The 23,227-nt window shown below is 33.8% G+C and overlaps 2 protein-coding genes across 2 annotated transcripts; both read left to right on the top strand.

Moving 5' to 3' along the window:
- The first annotated feature begins 1,008 nt into the window (after nt 1-1,008).
- On the top strand, nt 1,009-3,596 carry LOC113709644 (uncharacterized). Its single transcript, XM_027232451.2, has 2 exons — nt 1,009-3,001; nt 3,137-3,596. The coding sequence occupies exons 1-2, from the start codon at nt 1,018-1,020 to the stop codon at nt 3,490-3,492; spliced, it is 2,340 nt and encodes a 779-aa protein (XP_027088252.2). The 5' UTR covers nt 1,009-1,017; the 3' UTR covers nt 3,493-3,596.
- Nucleotides 3,597-21,182: 17,586 nt separating this feature from the next.
- Nucleotides 21,183-22,814, top strand: LOC113710554 (E3 ubiquitin-protein ligase BOI-like). The gene is made up of 3 exons (XM_027233620.2): nt 21,183-21,377; nt 21,471-21,861; nt 21,993-22,814. The coding sequence occupies exons 1-3, from the start codon at nt 21,319-21,321 to the stop codon at nt 22,641-22,643; spliced, it is 1,101 nt and encodes a 366-aa protein (XP_027089421.1). The 5' UTR covers nt 21,183-21,318; the 3' UTR covers nt 22,644-22,814.
- Nucleotides 22,815-23,227: the final 413 nt, after the last annotated feature.

The raw sequence follows: 23,227 nt of genomic DNA, 5'->3' as shown, positions 1-23,227 counted from the left end.
CAGAAGGGCTTGGGCGGCTACAAGGAGCTGGAAGGAGAAGGTGGTTTGCCATTTTCCACCATTTTTTGGTAAATTCCATCACTAGTCACAATCGAGCCCGCTACTTTTGGGTCTGTTTTTTTTGGTGAATCCAAGGCCCTCTTTAAAAGTACCTCAATAACAATCTAAAGCACCCCAACCATAATTAGTTTTAAATGATATGTACACAATAAAATTTCTAAAAAATCCAACCCAAAGAGAATAGATCATATAATGAGTTAAATAAATTGATAATATTACTAGTTAGTACAAAAAAAGCCTTCTTTGATTTCTTAGTATATGCAGTTCTAGATTTTTTTTTTTTTCAATTTGCCTTTAGTCTTCAGTCTTATTGAAATGAAAGAAATCTGTTGAAATTAGCAGGTAAATATTCCAAAAGAGATAACTAGTCTTCCCAATTTGAGAAATTTTTCGGTATTAAGCAGCAATCTTGTGGGCATCATACCAGCAAGCATGTTCAACATGTCAAAGCTGCAATATCTACATCTCGGTAACAATAGCCTAACCGGTACTCTTCCAGAAAATTTGTGCGACAATCTTCCCAAGATTGAATTCCTTTACCTAATCAAGAACCAACTATACGGTCAGATTCCAAGCAACATAGGTAAATGCTCATCACTTCGAGAATTGTCATTGGCCCGCAACGGATTCACTGGTTTCATACCACAGGAGTTTGGGAATTTAACTATTCTTGAGGGTCTAGATATTAGCGTCAATCACTTGATAGGTAAGTCAAGAAAAAGTTAATATTTTCATTAATCAATTGTCTGTCAGACATGCTAAATTCAGAGATTCATGTAACTTGCTATTTTGTAGGAGAAATACCAAAAGAGATTGGCAATTTAACTATGATACAGAACCTATATCTTTATGAGAACAACTTGACAGGTATGACAATGTTCACTTAGCATTATTTAGAAACATTGGAACAATAGACTAATGTTCTTTTACAAATTTCCAGGTTTCATTCCACAAGAAATGGGCAAACTTTCCAAGTTGGAGAGCCTTGACTTGGAATTAAATAGGTTAGGTGGACCGATCCCTGCTTGGATTTTCAACATCTCAACAATTCAGTTTCTGTCACTTTCAGCCAATAGTTTTTTTGGCAGTCTTCCGCCAAATATGTGTCATGTGTTGAAAAATTTGCAAGGGCTTTATCTTGCTGGGAATTATTTGAGTGGAAATATACCTATGTCTATCTCAAATTGTTCAAGACTAACTATCATAACCCTTCTTAGTAATGAATTCACTGGTTCAATTCCTGATTCTCTTGGCAATTTAAGACAACTCAATGTTCTACAGCTATCGGACAACAAGTTGACAAGTGAATCTTCATCTCAAGAATTGAGCCTTTTTAGTTCCCTTGCAAATTGCATGCTCTTAAGACATATTTCGTTGGAACGAAATCCATTGAATGGCGTCCTTCCAAATTCCCTCGGGAACCTTTCTAGCTCCATTGAAATAATATATGCATTTGGCAGTGGAATCATGGGAAGCATTCCAGGCAGCATTGGCAATTTAAGCAATTTGATAGCATTAAGGCTAGACAACAATCAGTTGACTGGGTCCATTCCCACTTCTGTGAAAGGATTGGGAAAGCTTCAAGGCTTATATCTCCACAACAACATCATCACTGGAACTCTTTCTACTGATCTCTGCAACTTGCGTATGTTGAACGATTTTAATATAAGCCAGAATCAAGTTTCAGGTTCAATTCCAGGATGTTTAGGCAACATTACATCCATCAGGTATATTGATCTGTCTTTCAACAAAATAACTTCTAGTGTGCCAATTAGCTTGTGGAATCTCAAAGATCTGTTGGAACTTCGCTTGACATCCAATTTCTTCAATGGATCTTTGGCTCCAGAAATTGGAAAATTGAAGGCTGTGACATGGTTAGACATGTCACTGAATCACTTCTCGGGTAACATCCCTAGTACAATTGGGGATTTACAAAGATTGATACAGCTTTCTTTGGCAAATAACAACTTGGAAGGATCAATTCCGTCCACAATTGCTGACATACAAAGCCTTGAATATTTAGACTTGTCGCACAATAATGTCTCAGGTTCGATCCCCAAGTTAATGGAGAATCTTACATATCTCACATACTTGAATGTTTCTTCCAATGATTTAAGAGGTGAAATTCCATCTGAAGGTCCTTTTACAAAGTTCACTTATGATTCCTTTGCCTTTAATAGAGCATTATGTGGAGCACCTAGGTTCCATTTGCCACCATGCCAAACTATTTCCAGGCGCAAATCACGGACAAGAAAGACGGTTCTCATTGCAATCATTTTGCCAGGAATGCTTTCTGTGGTTATCGTCGCTGGCTTAGGAACTGTGTTCCATAGATACAAAAAGAAATCTAAGATTCCAAGCCAAACAGGTTTGTCATCATTGATAGAACAACCAAGAATCTCATACTATGAGCTGCTACAAGCAACTAATGGGTATAGTCAAGAAAATTTGCTTGGTGTGGGAAGTTTTGGATCAGTTTACAAGGGTATTCTAAATGATGGTAAGATTTTGGCTGTAAAAGTGTTTAATTTGCAATTAGAACGAGCATTCAGGAGCTTCGATGCAGAATGCAACATATTGAGAAATCTACGCCATCGAAATCTCACAAAAGTCATTACCAGTTGCTCTAACCCTGATTTCAAGTCCTTAGTGCTTGAATTCATGCCTAATGGTAGTCTGGAGAAATGGTTGCATTCTGAAAATTGCTCCTTAGATGTCATGCAGCGACTGAACATAATGATCGATGTTGCTTGTGCATTGCAATATCTCCATCATGGTTACACAACTCCAGTGATTCATTGTGATCTGAAGCCTAGTAATGTTTTGCTGGATCAAGATATGGTTGCACATGTAAGCGATTTTGGCATAGCAAAGATGTTGAGTGAAGAGGAGACCATCACACATACTAACACACTAGCCACATTGGGCTACATTGCTCCAGGTAGTTACAAACATCCAAACTCCACTCTTATTATGTCATTCAAAAACAATATCCTAGGTCACTTTGAGTTTGATTTTCACATTATCTAATATTGGCTTGCTCTCTCTTTTTTCTTTTTTCTTTTTTTTTTTGTAGAATATGGATCAGAAGGACTAGTATCAACAAAATGTGATGTTTATAGTTATGGGATTATGTTAATGGAAATGCTTACAAGAAAAAGGCCAAATGATGAAATGTTTGATGGAAATTTGAGCTTGAGGGGTTGGGTATGCGGATCAATAGCTAATGCAATAATGGACATTTTGGATGTGAATTTGATAAGGTCAAATGAAGAGTATGCTACACAAGAGTTGGAGTGTCTATCATCCATCATGAAAGTGGCGCTGAATTGCTCGAAGGAATCTCCAAATGAGAGGAGTAACATGGAATATGCTCTTGCTGCACTGAACCATATCAAGCTTCATCTTTTGTCTTGTTATAGAAGGCCTTGAGGATGTGAAGATATCCACCAGGAAGAATTCCAGAAAACCTACTTGCTTTAACACATCAATTTTTTTCCTGATTCATTTGGTCCACGTAGTATACTTTTTATCTATTGAATTTATCTAAATCTTTACTGGCATTATTAATGCTAAACTAGCAATTGGCCATGGTTATCACTTATCTGGAATTCCTTAATTTGTCTGATAACTGATCTGCACATCATTGAAAAAATGTTGAGTTCAATAAAATTCATGCTACTGCAAAGAAAACACTGAAATCAGAGTGAAGAAGGGCTAAAAATCAAGCAAAGGGGAATTTAATCTTCTAATTCAACTGAATCTCAATTGAATTAACACTTTAGTTTGGATGGGTGGTTCGGGACAGAAAAAAGAAAAGCGAATGATGTGTGTAAATAAAGAAGGGATATGGAGTGATTGAAAAACAAAATGACTTTCTCTCCAAACATGGAAAGACATGGAAGGAAAATGAGCTTAAAGCCATGAAAAGCTCTTGCGTACACATTTAGATGGTTCCCATGTTGTCATGGGCACCATTTTATTGTCCGAGGCTCCAATTGATTGTACTAAACTATGATGACTGTGCTGACCGGCCAGCACATTGCTTTTAAAAATAAGTTTCTATTTTCAACCAAAACAAGTTTTGTAAAAGAATTTTAAGCTAATGTTACTAAGTTAAACTTATGTAATTCCCCCCAAAAAAAATTTTTTTTTTTTGACTGACGAACCAAAATCTTGCATAACTATGTTCATTTAAATAATTGCACCCATGGGAAAAGCAGTTCTCATGAACTCAAACAATAATATTTTCTTGCAAAGTAAAAGGATATCCAAGCACATATGGATGGGTCTAAACAAATTTGAAGTCATAACAATCTGAATTCACTGTGTATTATGTGCCAAGAACAATGAAGAAAAACATGAATTATTCAAGTGGGTGGAATCCGCGCGCCTGGGCTGGGGCTAACAGAGAGTTGCCGTAAGAAGTTGGGAAATTTTGGATGCCATTTTCCGTTGCTTGTATTTGCTTAGTACGTATTTCCATTGAACATTACATGGTCTGTATTTTAAGTCCTGCTTTGCTTCTAGAGGGCTGAGGGACTGTTTTTTGCATTACACTACTATATATATGTATCTATATATGTGTATGTATATATATGTATATGTGTGTGTATGTTTATGTATATATGTATGTATGTATGTATATATGTATCTATATATGTGTATGTATATATATATGTGTGTGTGTGTATTTATGTATATATGTATGTATGTATGTATATATGTATGTATATATGTGTATATATATATGTGTGTGTATGTTTATGTATATGTGTATGTATGTATATATATATGTATGTATCGTAAAAATACTATGATGCTAGGCAAGAACTAGGCGGCTTGTTTTGAAAATTCGTAGTGAGAAGAATTACTACTAACTTAACTTTTTTTTAAGTAGTAGTATTATCTCCCACGTACGTACTAATTGTAATTAAATAGTCAATGTGCGTCCTTCCTCTTCATCCTCGCGTCCTTGTTCCGTGGCCGGAGTTTCTCTTTCATACAAATATTAACAAAGCACTCTCCCAAAAGGTTCCTTTGAGCATTCGTAATAATTTTAGATTTCTCTAGTTCCTAAACTTTTACATAGATTCTACATTGTACGTTTAACTTTTGATTTATTCAATTTCGTCCTTTGCCTTCATCCGAATTGCAGTCCAATTCAAGGTGGTTTGGTTGGATGTAAAATTTTTTTTGCACTAAAAATATATGAAAATATTTTCATTAGAGAACATTTTGGAATCGAAAAGGTGCACATATTGATAATTTGTGTTTGAATTCTTTTGCTTTCTTGTTTTGTTCCTTTTATTTTTAGTATGGAATCAAAAAGATTAAATAAAGAACTCGGAGAAATAGATATGATATATAATAAAATAATCCAAATTTAGTGATTCTCTTGAAACAAACTGTTTCCAGGGCTTCTTCAAAATTTGCACCAAAATTATGTCCAACAATATTATCTCAATCATAATTTTTGTGTGCATGTCTTAATCTTCTACATTGATCATTGCTTGGTTAAAACTAGACAATATTTGGAGAGCTTGGGTATCTAGATAAATTAATTTGATACGAAATTTAGGGTAAATTATGTTTTACCCCTTCAGAAATGCATTATTTCTAGTTTTCCCCTTTGAAACCTTCAATTACATCAATCACCAACCCTCCTCCACACCATGTCCCAAATGAGATACATCAAGTCCGACATGAAATTAGTTTTAATTGAATCATGTAAGGTGCAAATGACTTACTAATTTGAAGAACTACAGAACCTAATAATATGATACCGATTAAACTAACAGTAATTTGAGATGATTAGATCATTAGTAGGCCAAACTTAGATGATGTATGACTGTTGAATTTGTGGATTGATCTTTAAACTTTTCTTGTTTTTTTTTGTATGTATATTTAACAAATTCAAGACCTATTTGTAAGTAAATGTTTTCTTCTAACATATAATCCTCAATTAAGGAGTTTGACGTGTAGGTGTTAGGCTACATAATGACATGATAGTCTTTCAACACCATTAGGCGCATCGCACATAGTACATTTCAACATTTGTTCGAGGTCAGAGATGGGGATTGCACCCTTGTTGGGAAAAATCGAAAGATTGTTAGGGGACACTGATGCATTTTAAAATTGCGATTTTTTCTTCATTTTTTTGAAGGGGGCTGATTTGCATTCAACTCCAAAACTTTCATATCAAATTTCGAGTTGATGTTCTAAAATCATTCGCTTAATAACGTCTCAGGCTAAAAAGACTTTCTGATAGTTTAAGGTCTACATACTGAGCTTGTATGAAAGTTTATGGCCGTTCAAGGTAATTTACCATTCGTAACATGTTTGAGAGTTGTGGCATTTCTAACTAATCCATCTCAAGAGGAAAAATGGCTTCCATTTCTTTCCATTTAACATGGTCTTTTTGTTGCTTTTTTCTTATGGATATGATGGAGTCTAGCTGCAATTACTATTCTTTTCTAAGTGAGCACAATTAGCAGAAATTTTGCTTCTTTAAATCCGAAAATCAAGGGTCACTTCATGAAAGAAACAGACATTTATGAGGTTGCTTTATAGTGAGACAGTGGGCAAACAACTAAAAGAGCCAAAAATGCCTCAAAAAACTAAAAGAGGTAAACCTTGAAATTTGTACCTTTTATCTGTTGAAAAAGAAAATCCTGTCCCTATGATTTGTTCAACATATGCTACCCTCTCTAAGCTCCAATAGTATGTATTGACTCTTTCATCGAATTTTTGTTGTATCTTCTTAGGATTGCTCAAAAATTGTTGGAGAACTCAGGCTCCTAAGAATTTTTGTTTTTACAAGAATTGGTGGTGCATTGGCCTCAAATCCACCATGGATAATTTTGTCTTTGGCTTTTTTTTTTCTTTTTTTGCTTGTTTGGAAGGGAAGAAGAGAACTATTGTAATATTCATTTTCTATGATAAGAACGGATGGTATATTTGCCTCAACTACAACTTTTATACTATTCATTCAACGTTTTCGTAGCAAGTGATACTGCTCTATAGCTACCAAATGAATTTTTCTTACAATACAGCGTAAAATTTTGTCTCTCTATAGTTTCCAAAGTACAATGACCTCCCTTCTTGTTTTGTGTCATACAAGTTGCAAGAGCATAAGCTATGTGTGTGTAAAGATTCAGGAAAGTTGATAGACAATATGGAATAGAAGAAAAGTTGGAAGTTAGATAGGATAACGTATGAGTATTCTGTAGTTGCTTAATTGTTGCAAGAAGACTAATGAAAAATATAAAGAATCTCTCCCACACTTGCTGCTCCGCTTATTAAGGAGTGATTCTACAATGCTAAATTTGGCAAATATTATACTTCATTTCAAAAATCTACTTTGCCACCCTCATATATATTTTTTTTAAGTATAAGTCGAAAGTATTGAATCTGAAACCTCTCACTTACACTCACTCCTCCTGTACGCTTCCTCCCCTCCTAGCAACCACCATATGATGATGAAATAATTGAAATAATTTATAAGGTATACTGTGAGGTAGAAGAGCTGAAAAATCAGCCAAAAGACTCCTCTTTAAGAATTAAGTTAAATTAAAGATCTTGGCAATTTAAAAAAAAAAAACCTCATTGGAGGGTCAACGTAATTATCCATGTCACATTTCAACAATTGACAAGCAATTCAGTATCACAAGAAAAATGACTTAACAGCAAGATAGTGATCGATTTAGTGTCTCTTCAATGTCATGGGTAGATGTTGAGAAGTTTCTGAGCCTTTTCTCAATTGTGATTCTTGTGGACAAGGGCATCTTTTTCCCGCACGATAGTTCCTTCCGTGAAAAGGAATCTATCTTTTCTTAGACTTTGTTTTCCTTCTCTTTCCATCACAAGTTTGGATGCTTGAAAACATTTCTTGACAGACCCCACCAGCCTTATCAGTTTTATCATAACCAGTTGTTTATTTCAGATCAAAGTAGGCAATTTCAACTCTTGTGGAAACATAACAAAATCGTGAAGGGGCATTAACTTATTAACTTGCCGGCCATTGAGTGAACAGATTTAATTACCCTTTCGCATTCTCACTTGAACATTTGTTGAAGGAAAAATGATGAATTTCTCCGTGCTCAGTCAAAAAGGGTGGCCTCAATCAAACAATTTTTTTCAATCACTCGTCTATTAGCATCCATTATCGTCAGTGAAAATGACTTAGGAACCTTACAATTGTCTTCATCTCTCTCTCTCTTTTGGTTTTTTTTTTTTTTTTGAGGTGGGGTAGCTATCAACTGATCACATCAAATTACATTTTAGCTTTTGTTTATATCTTCATTTGTGGGCCTTAATCAATATTTACTAACAAGAAGTATATTCGTGTTGATCTAGCAGCCACTAATAGATAAAGTTTTTTTTTTTTATGTTGGAAATGATGGGTCCAATCACAATCAATTAGGTCCTTTCTTTAGTGTCCAAGTCATTAGAAACTTGGACTTTTAATTACTTGAATCATATCTAAACTTTGTCAGTTGTGATAATAATCCATTTGGCATTTGTGGAAAGTGATTTGGATATGATTTTCGACTTTTTATATGTAGGTAATGTATGAAGAATAGGGAAGTGATCGAGATAGAATACTGGTGACAAGTAAGTGGAAATTTTGGTTTCTGGTAAACCATATGGTATTTGTACGTATATAAGACAAAATTCAAATTGCTATGTCATCTCATGCACGTAAACAGCTTGTGTTCATGGATTTTTCAAAACTGAGAAAGATTGCTCATCTTGCAATAATTTTCAAACACAAATTAATGGTAGAAAATAATAAGAAGAATAAAATTAAGTGTTAAAACAGCAAAATAGTGAAGGTATTATCGATAAAAGAAAACGTTTATTACTATATATTATTATCATTTTCGGACTGAATTGTGTGCAAAAAAAAATACATGGTGAAAATCAATTCATGAATGAATAGCATGTATCCAACCAAAATAACTCTAGCAAATGCACAATTAAAGACTAATGAAAGCGTGCTGCATTTTTCCTCAGGCATCAAGAATCCAGTCAAATAATTGTGCAAAAGTAAGAATTCCTACCTCCCATTTAGAGAATTACGTAAAGAATTATCAAATGAAACTCTATCTACTTATAGAAGACTTCTGAAACATCAGTCTATGAGAAAAATCACTGAATAAGGAAAAGAGCAATTAGCATTTCTTGTTGGATCATTCTAGTAACATTGTAGTGAATGAAAGGCGTGAACAATTGTGTATACCAAAGTTGACAACCAACCAAATTAAGGAAACTTCAGGCCACTGAAAAATTTAAGTCAACTTTTTTTTTTTTGTAACAGAATATTGAATTGTTCATCATCCATGACGTTCTACCCCTATTGGTTTTTGTTAATTGGTATTTATCAGCCAAATCACTTTCAAATTCCTTTCCCTCTTTTTCTGTGTTCTTGGTAAGTAATCACTTTCATATTCATGTTGAATGTTCTTGTCAATTTGTGTGATATTTAGCTGTTTGTTCACGCTCAGCATTGTGCTTGCTTGGCAATATTTCAACACGCGTACACGTAGCAAAAATTTATGGTAATTTTGGGCAATATTCCCTTTTGGAAATTAGAATGTCTGACCAGATAAATGCACAAGGGAATAGGACATAATTATAAAAACTATAAACACAGCTTATTAGCTTAACCATTAAAATAATATCTCTCTGTGTGTGTGTAAATACATACATATATATATATGGAAGATGAGAGGGAATTGAAGGCTCTTTCAAAGAGTTGGAAGAGGCTATAAGAGATGAGGCTTGTCACTATTACTTAAAGAAATGATTGATTTAGTATCCACCCATTGAAATTTCTACCCTTTGGTAAATGGGATGCTCCAAGCACTTGGTTTGGCTTTAAACAATAAAAAACAAGACAAATCACACATACAATACAAGCATGCTTGGAGGAGAGAACAAAGTATTCTGCGCCAGTAGGGTTTCTTTGTCCAATGAAGGGACCATTTTTCTCTTTTGAATTGTTCCTCAAGTTTCAATTGAAGAGACACATATATTTGTTCTTTGTCAGCAAAAGAAAAAAAGAATTGGAATCATTCAAAACTTGACATGTACACACTACTATACCTCGAAAACCCCACCAAGAAAATTTTAAAATTTTTTTAAAAAAAAGGAGAAGAGGGAAGAGGAGAAAGAAAAACACGCACAACACACACAGTGGTTATTCCAAAAGCATCATGAATAGGTGATAGACCTCAAACTAAAAAGTTGGTCCCATGATGCAAGTCACAACGTGGTTGAAGAGCCTGACTATGACCTCACTGAATTCTTTCTTATATTATTGATCACAAATATTGATGGTGCCGTATTTGTTCAATAATAGCCCCCAAAAGAGAAAAAATCGCAGGAGACGACAAGGCTCAATCGCCATCAGTTCGGTTCCAATTGAATGTTTATGCAGACATCATCCAGAACTAGTACTTCTTTTTTTACTGGAATTGTTGGCTGTTTTGTCAACTTTTTACATGTTTATATGCATGAATATGAATGAGTACTGTTCGTGACAGAACATTTCGGCTGCATCTTGCTGCTAGATGTCAAAGTTCATATGCTTAATGAAGAAGAAAGGGAAAGATAAAGCAAGAAAAAGATGCATTGTGATGTATCACTTATTTTGGTTTTTGGCAGATTCTTGATTTCATAAATAAGGCTGACCATGGTACATCTGGAAGATACTCAAAAACCAAGGGACAAATGGATCCAGTACGATTTGGACGTTGTCATCATTTGTACTTAATAATTGAACAAAATTTATCAAATCTAAACAAATAAGGATAAAAAGTACTATCTTGTTCAATTGAATCATTATGGTAATTACACGTTGCGTGCGTAGCCAGCACAACTGAGACGTTCAAGAAGAATTTGAGAACCATATGACAAGTTGCTTGACAAAGAGCTGGCCTTGGGACCTCAAATATTAATCCTGACATTATCCTTTGCACAATTTTCAGGAGCTGCTGCCCATCTGAAAATTTTTTCTAATGTCACTTAATAAAATTTCTTGTTTTAATCATTGCCCATTTTCTCATGGAAGTGTGTTTGTTTCTTTGCCCTTTAACTTTTTGTGGAGGAAGGAAGATATTTTCCTCTTTTGTCTAAAAGATAAAGGATTGTAGAAGGAAGCACCTGATGTTAATTTCAACCAGCATGCGGATGCATCTGGACACTTGCATTAAAAGGATTCAATGAATCGCTTTATTCGTGCAAAGTTAAGTAACATTGCTTTAGCCATCAATTAATTCAAATGATGCCAAATTAATTGATCTTGATAGCTTATAAGTTTTATTTTTCTTTAACGGATACTTATTGGATACTCGTCAGCACGTTTAAATTCCATCTAACATACCATCTATGTGTGTGCGCATATGTATAAGTATGCATGTTTTAATGCATGTGTGTATATACACACACAATGACACTAATAATTATTATTCTCCTTTGCATTTATACACATTTCTTAATTAATCTTATATTTTCAAAAATCTGACGCCTGAAATACATTTTAATAAGTGCCAAACGAGTACCCATCTAACCAAATCAATAAAATCAAATAAGGAAGTGATGTATCCAAAATGAGTAAACGTAATTAGATTTCTACCAAAAAATTAAACCTTGTCCCAATTAAATCTTGGTTTTGCAGGCAAATGACAAAGTTTGACACCATAGAAATTAAAATTACTTTAGTTCAATTCCTATTAATCTAACATTATTAGATCAACCTTTGTCGACCGACATTCATTATTTTTTTCCCCACATATGATCTTATCATATTTACGTTGATTGTGGTGCATATAAGGCATAGTTTTTAAAATCCATTCTCATACTTAAGATCTTACTGAAGTTTGCAGGATCATCACATACGTAGTATGAATGATACTACACAATTTGAGATAATTGACTTTTTGATGATATACACAGGTCAATAGTTCATGAAGGGTATTGTATATATATGACACAAAAAGGATGGAACATAAATGAGGTCTAGGGCCAAAAATGATGCCTTTGCACCAATTTAGGAGTTCAACGTTTCATGATTGCATGATCAAAACTAAAATTAAAAGTACATCTCTGGTATCATACTGAATATTAGAAGATACAATGACAATAATATAGAAAGATTAACAATAATCTAAATTTATAACAAATTACAAGCATATATTTCAAATTGAACAATCAATCAATACTTTTTTTAACAGGAGAATGATGAAATTTAAAAAACAGAGACAGGGCAAGAAAATTATAACCAAAAACTTCTAATCCCTAGACTTCAATCTAACAATCAATCAATACTACATTTCTCAATTTCCATTTTTTTCATACAAAATATAAACTTTACTAACATAATGCGGTTACGTAGTAAGATTACAGAAAACAAGTACTCATAGCCTGAAACCAGTAGTAGTTTGAATTGAACTTACATAAACAGCAATAGTAGTTCGAATAACAAAAGATCGTCTTCACAATTTCCAGAACTCCATTGTGATCTAACACGAACAACTGAATCAAAAATCAAGGCCCACTCGAGATAGAGGACTTCTTAAAGTTGCTTTTTATTTTGAGCAAAAGGCCAACAGCTTTATTAAAGCATCCATTTTAACTAAGAAGGCATTGCAAAACTCTTCTTCTTTGAGGTCCAATAACATAACATTACGTTTCATAGACTTTCTTTCTCCTTCCAGCTTTTTAGTTTCATTGCAGAATTTCTTATACTTCTCATTCAGAATTATGCATTGATGGATGAATTCAGATATATGCAACATTTAACACATTGAAACAAATTTGACTATAGTTTGTGTCCATATATAACTATCATCTTTCAAGAGGACTTGACACAAAGCTTAAATTTAGTTCAGAAACTAAATCATCCTTGCAGGATATTAAAATAATTTTTTTCACTTGTTCTTCTTCGAAGCACTACTGTATCTGTTTCTTGAGATTTTTGTGAACCTTCTTTTTGTTATTTTTCTTGGTTATTCAGTCAATGACTGCAAAACCGAGTAGATGAATAAAGTTTTCTTCACTTCGTGGTATATAGTAACTAAGTGAAAAAATTATTACCCCAAAAAAAAACAAGTGAAAAAGTTGTGTGCTCATGGAATAGCCAAAAGAAAAAATAATTTGGATTGTTATTTTTTAAAGTTTTTGTAGAAAAATACACTGTAACGATTTAATGTATGTGAGGTAAAAAAAGTAATTAGAATATGTGTTCACGAGAAACGTAAAAATTTTTTTGGATAAAACTGCCTTTCGAAACAAGGCATTATGAGCTTCCTGTCTTTTTCCTATTGCTAGCAGCTTGGATTAAACGAAATTTGATGGTTTTGTGAGGATCTTTTGTGGAGTTGATTTGTGTTTATTTGCTATTCAATCATTGGTTCAATTGCATAACAATCTCTACAAATACTGCAGTCAATTATGTGCTACACTTTACATCCTCAATAATTATAATTGAATACTTAGATGAATCAAGATAGACTATGGTTCGATGTTATATTTTGGTGCCAAAAACAAAAAAGAAAGGCTATTTTCATCCAGCCTTGAGCTTGCACATATAATGTTGTTGATTTAGCTTAAAGTATTAGGCAGCTAGGCAAATTTATCACGCATTAATTAAATTTCTATAAACTGTAGAAAATTAAGGATTAGTATCTCATTAAAGACAAAGAATTCGAAACTTTTGCTCTACGGGTTTTTAAGACAGCTTTTGTCCTACGATTGTGAGATATACCAAATCCCAAATGCTTTATTTCCTAAATGCCTACGGCTTCGAAGTTTGTCTTTCGTGGAATTAATAGTGCTTTCCTACAGCTAAAAACAGCAAATTGTCTTGCGAAAGGTGACCGGAGCAAATTGTGTTGGATTATTTTAGCATCAATCTTAAGCATGTGCTTAATTTAATGATCTTTGTAAGCTACCGTGATTAAATATCTTCCTTTAAGATATAGTGATATGAGGAAGATACATTGATCACACAAGAAAGCAACTAATTAAACAGATATATTCAGTTTCTTGTACTTTATTCTTTGCTGTATATGTTGCTTTTATGATTCCATTGACAAACCATTTACCCATTTTTGTGATCTCTAGAATCACCAAGCTATAAGCACATATGAAAGATATCATGAAGCTGTGACCTAACAATAAAAGTTAAGAGAGGAAAAGGGTGGGGAATGGTATAATATTTGTGTGTGTCTGTGTTTATCTGTATGTGAATGGTGTTTTTTTTTTTCCTTAATAATATATGTAGAAGAGTTCGAATTCAGAATCTCTCAATTACGCTCGCTCCTCTCGAATCACCCAATCTAATCCATCCCTTCCCCCATAAGTGAATGGTAAAAACTGGAAACATTATGGTCCCGTGAGCACTTCAAGCTTGGCTACATTTGGTGATAAATCACGTAATGCATTAATAATCTCAGTGCTCCATTTGGATGCCAGTTTTAGATAAACATTTTTTTTGGATAAAAATGTGCGTTTGTAATGAAAAAAGGTAATTGGTGAACATATTGATAGTTTTTTCAACCAACTTCCCAAAAAAGGTCATCCAAACATAGGTTTATATCACTCTAATGTTCTAGCAAATTTTTCATAATTTTTATCGTATTGTTAACCTTGAAGTTGGTTATTAGATTCTTTGTATATTTTAGATGTTGAATCAAGATCGTTTTGAAGTTGATTTTATTACCACAAAAAAAGGTTTCTTTCACTTTTCAAAGCAATAATTTTAGTTTGAACCGACATCCTTGAACCAATACCAAACCAACTATGGATGTATAACTTATTTAAAGATTGGACTGCCGTCGGCATAGTATCAATGTTGACAAATTTCACAAATATTCAGCATCTTTCTTTTGTCATTATCACTCCATCAAATTCGTAAAGTTCAGCAAAGATTTAGTTAGAAGCAAGAAAGATTGTCACATTAAATTCCAACCCCTTTTCGATTTTGCAGCGTCTGACACACATCGGTAGCATAATCACGGTTTATGTATTCAATGAATACAACAAACATACAAAATATGGCCCCCCCAATTGGGACCTGTGGATAAATTTGTCTGAAACTAGAAACCATATAGTATTTTTTTGACAAAGGAAAGTTGGCACTCAAAGACTCGAGTGTGCGGACGAAGGAATGCACCCAATTCAAAGAAAGATGGCATCTTGGAAGCATTAATTTTTTTCTCATTACATATGGCTACTTGCTTGGAAAGGGGACAGCATGAAGTTGAATTGATTCTCTTTGAATGCAATGAAGACGAGAAAAGATGCCGTGATAAAGCATGCTGTTGTATGCTTGAAGTTTCAAGGAAAAGGAGGAGTACCACTACATTATTGTTTCTGGCAGGAAAGTATTTGCACGATTTCAGAAAAAGTCCAATCATGCAAAGATGAGGGACCAAATTAAATTCTTCACAAGCGGCAGTAGATGGGTACTGCTGAAATGTATCTATACGAGAAGTGTCAAATTAAATTCATGCATGTGCTTGTCATTTTGTTTAGAATCTAGCTACAATTTGGACCCTTAAACTATCACCAATTCACAAGATACATCCTAAACTCAATAACCATAAAAAAAAGGGACCATTTTTAGGCTGTAGGTCGGGAGTTTGAATGTCAGAGAACTCTTTTAATCTAATCAGAACTGTATACATATTAGTCCCTTATACAATCTCTTTAGACTCTCTCTCTCTCTCTAGAATAAGATATATTAGGTTATACGAACCTCCCTCTAAAAAAGATAGATTAGGTTGTACGAATATTATCATTACAACAAAAAAAAAAATCCTAAACTATTAGTTGTAGCATTTTAAGGGTACTAAAGTTTTTTGATTCAACAATAGTTAGAAATTCTTTCTGATTTTTAACTAATTTGATGAATATGCCATATTAAAATGATCGCATGAGATAATAAAGAGCTAAAATTAATAGTCTAGAAGGCAAACTATAAATTGAAAATTGTTCAAGAGTGTGTATTGAGATTATCCCATTTGTTTACTATCCTAATCGTGTATTTTATTTGGTTTTGAAAGAGACTGATAAAGAGATAAACGAAATTATTTTATTTGGTTTTGAAAAACTATTAATTGTCAAACTCAAAGTATGTAAAATTTTCTTCCAGAAGTAAATTATTTTACTTGGTTTTGAAAAACTATTGTTGTCAAACTCAGAGTATGTAAAATTTGCTTCCAGAAGTTTGAAGGCCCAATTTTCAATTAAAATCCGTGCTCAATTAAAATAAGAAAAGTCTTGAAGCGTTTTAGTTCTTGACGTGTATACGAAAGTATTGCTTGATCAAGTAAGACATTGAAGTTTCATTTTCCAACAAAAAAATTTCATAAAATTGCCCACCAAGTCAAGATTATATATAGTTCTATAATATTTTCTTTTAAAATGGAATAAATTCTGCTCAGATACCAACTAACGGCTACATATATTACAACCAGAAATGCCTCCTGATTATTTCAAACAAATCACTATAATTCCGCCTTGATTGGTCCGTTTTCTAACAATGACGTTTGGCATCTTTCACATTATGGTGGTATAATTATAAAACTTAAGCAGACAGCAATTAACAAGGGACGCAACCAGAAATTAATCAACATAAATTTTTTTAAAAAAAAAAAATTTTGAGGGGAGGCAAATAGTATAAAATACATAAAAACTTTTCAAGATATAATGAGTTTGGATCAAGCGAAAATCAGTTGTGTAGAAAAGAGCAAATTAACAAAAGTATTCTTGAATTGTAGCATAGTTGATCAAGCCTCATATGATCGATCCTTTTACATCTCCCCAGTTAAACATATAAGTTGGCTGATGTTAGTAAATTAGAATTTAGAAGTTTTAAAACCAAGTATAATAAATCTCTGAGAGTTTCTATAGTTTTTCTTGGTCAAATATTCCAATACATTCTCCACACTTTAAGCCTACATTAATATGATCAGATTAATTAGAGCTAGCTTAATGACGATATCGATCCGATATTGTTTAGTCCTCTTATCCCAAATCCACCGCATTCTAATACTTTAATTTGTTAGGAATGGATGCCATACCATGATTATGATTCCTGTCATTTTTAGTTGAGATCATTGATATCATTCTCTCACCTACAAATGATCACTCTGACTTTTCAATTTTAGGTTAGAATTGGGTAATGAATATCAAAAAAAAAAGTTAGGTACAGGTTGGGAAATGGTGACAGAAGACCACGAAAGAGAAATGTGCATTATCATAAATTTCTTTCTTCCTTCCTTCTCCTTCTTTCCATTTTTTGGTTGCTCAGTCAAGGATCAATTCTAAAATCTGTTGACAGGAAAAACTTATTGGAGGACCAACATATTGGACCGCCAAAGCTTTCAAGATGGCTTCAAGTCACAATTGGAGACTCTTTTTTTTGCCCCCTTCATTTTCCTTTTCCATGCTTTATAATATTGATATGACTTGGTACCAATCATGATGCCTTTCATCATATATGTCACGGGTTGTTCAAGAATATTGATTATGAATTATCTTCTTTGTTTTTTGGGCTGGTCAAATACCATAAGTTTATCTTTATTTGATGTCAACCAAAGCTGATATTGACCATCTTGAATTTGGATATGTTAAGAAATAATTATTATTATTCTTGAAGTTTGAAATTGAAAATGGTGTTATTAAACAGCTTGCATGGGACGCAGTCCAAGTGAGAACTTGTTAGGTGCATGAATTAGAAACTTGTGAAAACAGAGGTTTAGGTTTAGGAAAACAAAACTCCTCGTGCAACTAATACCTTCCTAGCTAGTTCCCACCTTCATGCATTGTCAATAGGTCCAACTAATCTTGATTCTTGAAGTCTAAATATTGCTACTAGTCTTAAGGCATTTGATTGATTGCTTAATCTCAAGATGATTTTTGGATTAAGACGTGTAAGCTTTTTCAAATTTGGAATATCTTAAGGAAGGATCTTTAAGCTTACTGTATACGTGAAAATGTTGGTTAAGAATTCTTGCAAGTTTGAGTCAGTTATTGGCTAACTCCATGACACAGACAATTAGTAACTTGGTCAAATTTTGTACCATGACACAGACAATTAATAACTTGGTCAATTTTGTACTTCATGAATTTTAACTCTTTTTTTTTTTAAAAAACAAAAAGAAATTTGAAACTCAAGATTGCCATTTAAATTTATGCACTATTTCCACTAGCTAATACTAATATGCCTGTGATAAAACATCTTAAGATAATAATGTATTTCACTTCGGAGATAAAATGAAAAGTGATGGAGGGGTAGAATTAACTTTGAAGGATAACCTATCCACTATATTAAGAAAAGGAACGTTTTAATATAGACTCTCAAGTGATTGAACACATAAACAAAAAAAAAAGGAAAATGAAAAACAAATGTCTACTATATAAAAGAATATCAAATTTGCTTAAAAAGTTAAAACGAACAATTTTGGAAAAGAAAAAAAAAAGGTGGAAGAACTTGCTTTAACCTCGTCCGTTTCTAAAATCAATTGAAAGCAATATGTAATCATATTGAAATCCAAAATAGTCCGGTCTATCGGTTTTTTATGAGATATTGGTTAGCCAAGATATGAGCCAAAACTAATGGAACCGGTTAAAAGTTGTAAAAAAAAAAAAAAAATCAGCATGAAATAATGGTTAACTGAAATTTTATCTTTTTTTTAAAAAAATTCTCTGATCATATAGCTCTTAGACAGTCATTTAACCAATAATTACTTAACGAGTGTATATATGTAAACTTGCAGGCTATCAAAATTTTCACAAACGCGCTTACTTAGTCGATATTAATTGCACAATAAAAACGGACATTACTACATCAATTTTTCCATTCAGTCCTAATGGACATGCGTTAATATGCCTAATTTACAATAAATTTACCATATAAATCTACACACGCTTACATTTAATGTACTCGATATATTTAAATGATTTTCTAAATTAATTAATAATCCTGACACTTGAATTCCCTCTTAACAAGTATTAACCAGGCTCTTAACATACAAAATAACTGAAAAACATATTCACTTATAACCAAAATAACCAGTTATTATTCGGCCGAGTCGATTAACAATTCGAGTTAAAGTATTTTAATTGAGATTAAAATCAAATCCTAGCTTAGGCCACGAGGCGAGATGGCGTTGTTGTTGTTGTTGTTGTTGTATAATTGTATTGTTGGTTGTTCGAAACTTGCTGTTATGGTGCACCATCCCACCACAAGATCACACCTCATCCAATATTTTGTCCGTACACTAGTTTAGACACCCACACACACATGCTGTCTATCATCCCATAATAATCCCCCATTACCGTATGGACTTATTTAAGGAAATGGGGACAACGTACCAAAACTGGGAAACCGCACATGAAACGGATACAAAATCCTCCGGCCCCACCCAACGTGCCAACGGACAATCTCTGCAAAATTTCTTATTTGTTTATTTTTATTTTTAACTCTGGCCAATGTTTTATTTTATTTTTTTAATTATAGCTTCTTGTTATTTTTTTTCACTGTTTTGTATAATCAATTTTCTTGATATTTTATTTATTTTTTAATAAAAGGCTAAAATGTAGAATATAAGGATACATGCACTTAAAAAGAAAAAAAAAAAAAGAAGAGAGTCAACGGATTGCATGTATTCTGATTTTTTGCGAAATAAGAGAAAACTGAACCTAGCTTTTATCTTCTTCTTTTTTTTCCTCCCTTTGTACCGACTTTAGCTCTTAGCACAGAATATAAGGATCCTTTCAACTTTTCTTTTTTCGTATTTTCCGGGGGAACAGTTAGCAATAGGAAAAGGGATTTTGTCCAGATCTGGACAACCATACACGTGCGACACATGGGTCCCACAACATCGAGTCCTGTGGACCCCATCTGAGTGGCAGCGGGACTCAAATGTTAACATGATTGCTGACGTGGAGTCTGTTACTCGACGATGAAAACGTGGCAGAGGCCCAAAATGTCAGTTACGGCATCGAAACTCACAGCCACGTACACACGTCATCCCGCAAGTTTCACACACTCCGTAGAATTGGATGGATGGATGGATGGACGGATACATATCGATATACGTCTTGTTTGGGGAGTTGGGAAAAGAATGGACAAAAAATTTTTAATGCATATCCAAGATTCTTGTATTATTTTCTTGGATTTTTCTGACATGTATAATCTAAAAATTCATCCAAGTTACCATATGTATAATAACGCTTATGAAATGGATCAGTCTAATAGATGTCCTATAAGTACTTGTTAAAATATAATTTTAGGTGTCATATTTTTTGAAAATGTAAAATTAATTAAGGAAGGTAAATAAATACAAGAGAGGGTAGGTAAGATTAAATAGAAAAAATACATAAATATTATGAAAAGTAAATAAATATAAGGGAATGTAAATAACATTATATAAGGAAAAATATATAAATACAAGAGAAAGTAAATAAATATAACAAAAGGCAGGTAAGATTACATAAGAAAAAATATATAAATTGAAAAAAAAGTAATAATTATTAGTAAGTATTAGGTTAGGTGAACGTTAGGCATATTAAAAGTGCACTATGGACACATATTAGAAAAACTTTGATAAAATTCACCTAAGTTACTATATATATATACACACACTTACTAAAAATAATTATTTACACTTACATTTATATATTTTTTATTTAATTTTACCTACTCTTTCTTATAGTTATTTACTTTTCATAATTAATATGATGTTTCAAAAAATATAACACCTGAAGAAATATATCCCAACGAGTGTTTAATGACATATCCGAATCCATTTTCATTTATTTTCTCGTATGGAAATTTCTCTGCCTCCATTTATTACTTTAAACCATAAAATCAGCTATCCTTTCAATTCACGGATATCAAAGCACATTTCTCATTAAATATTCACATTGAAGTTCTCACTCCTCAGTCGTCCAGTCTTCCTCTCTCTAGAATTCATTGACTTTTCCATTTCTCTTTCTCTCTCTTACCTTTTCCTTTTTTCCTCCAAAAAAAAAAAAAGGAAAAAAAAATCCCAAAGGCTTAAATATAAACCAAATCCATTCCATTCCTCACTAGTCGCCACCTCTCTTGCGTTGCATACTCTTCTCTCCTTTCCTCTCTTCATCTCTCTGTTTTTTCCTCTCCAACAAAAACCTTCAAGAATACGAGGCAAATCCAATCTCACAAGAAGCAAAGAATAAATCTCCCACAACCCTCTTTTCATGGCAGTTGATGCAAGTCATCTCAATCTTCTTCCTCCACAACTCATGATTCCGAACAGGTACTTATCTTTTTCTGGGCTCTCTTTCTTTTTTCTTCCCATAAATTTGAGTGAAATGTTGAAAATTTTCTTCTTTGGTTTTTTTTTTTGCAGGGATTTTGCATTTTCCAATCAGGGAAACACTAACACCTTGGCATACAACAATGTTCATCAGATGGGCACAGGCTCCGGAGTCCCTTTGATTCCGGCAATTGCGGAAGGTCTCCTGCCTTTGCATCATCCAACTCTGGCTTGTGATTCTGTCCAGCCAAAAACATCTATGAATACCGATAGTGGACTCACCTATAACATGCCAGCCCCAAGGAAGCGGCCTAGAGATTCATTCGACCAGTTTAACAATGTCCCGGCAAATTTCTTCGTTACCTCCCAGCAGAAAAATAATAGCAATGATGTTGTAGCTCAATTTCCATCCTTCTTTGGAGAGCAGATTTTGCCCTTCATCAATCAACATCAATTGGATATCGATTCCATCATTTCTCAGCATGTAAGTGTTCATTTTATGTGTTTAGAATTTTTTTTTTCTTCCTTTTTTTGAAGATTCATCTTTGTGGAATTAAGGTCAGGGGATTTTTTAAAAAAAATGATTGCTCACTTGGGTTTTTTATGATTTTGCAGACGAAGAAAATCAGGTTGGAATTGGAAGAGAGACAGAAGCAACATGCGAGAATATTAATGGCGGCAATTGGTGAAGGGGTGGTGAAGAAAATGAAGGAAAAGGACGAGCAGATTCAGAGGATGGGGAAATTGAATTTGGCGCTTCAAGAAAGAGTTAAGAGCCTTTACGTGGAGAATCAGTTATGGAGAGATTTAGCACAAACAAATGAGGCCACGGCCAACTCGCTACGTACCAACCTGGAACAAGTCCTGGCGCACGTTAGCGACGAGCGCCTCTCGGCCGGCGGAAGAGGCGGAGCAGCTGGTGTGGCTGTTGAGGATGACGCCGAGTCCTGCTGCGGGAGCAGCGATCACGGGAATGAAAGGGAGGCGGAGGAGGAGACTTCGGCGGAGCGGCGCATTTTAGCAGGCGGGATGTGCGGTAGGATAGCAGTTGAGGCGAAGGATAAGGAGGCTAACGTGAGCAGTAACAAGAACAACAACAACAACAGCAGGATGTGTAAGATGTGTGGGGAGAGGGAATCGTGTGTGTTGCTGTTGCCATGTAGGCATCTGTGCCTGTGTACAGTGTGTGGGTCCACCCTCCTTCATACTTGCCCTGCATGTAACTCTAACATGAATGCCACAGTGCATGTTAACTTGTCTTCTTGATCAATCATCAATATAGAATGAGAGGGAAAAAGGAAAAGTTAGCAGTGTAGTTTTCTTTTTAGGCCAAAGAGAAAAAGATCATCATATTAGGGGTTCATTTTGAAGATGGAAAAAAATAGTAGATAATGTAAATTTCTTTTGCCATGAGTAAATATATTGTTCATTCTTTAATTTCAATTTTTTTTTACCTTTTATTCCTTCTCACACCCTTGCTATCGTCAACTCGGGTAAATAATATATATTGTTCATTCTTTAATTTCACTTTTTTTTTGTTGTTTTTTACCTTTCATTCTTTCTCGCACCCCTATTGGGAAATTGAATTTGGTCGAGTTGAAGTTGGCTTCAATCTTCTTAAATCTAATGATAAAGATAATGAAATATCATCTTGATCTGCTTTCAAATTAGGAGAGTAATATGAAATTCAAGGTAAAGGTGGAAGTTGGCTAAAGGGTTTGCCTTAAGGCTAAAGGTGTTAATGTCAACAGCATTCATTCATCCTTTGAAGCCATCCTTTCTTTACTTTGATGGTTACCTGTTGATAGGTCATGAATGTCCAATAAAGTTAGTGTAGATATGTCCAACTT

The sequence above is a fragment of the Coffea arabica genome, chromosome 9e, assembly GCF_036785885.1.
Source record: "Coffea arabica cultivar ET-39 chromosome 9e, Coffea Arabica ET-39 HiFi, whole genome shotgun sequence".
Taxonomy (NCBI): domain Eukaryota; kingdom Viridiplantae; phylum Streptophyta; class Magnoliopsida; order Gentianales; family Rubiaceae; genus Coffea; species Coffea arabica.
The sequence above is the reverse complement of the archived record's forward strand: the minus strand, read 5'-3'. Positions and strand labels throughout refer to the sequence as shown.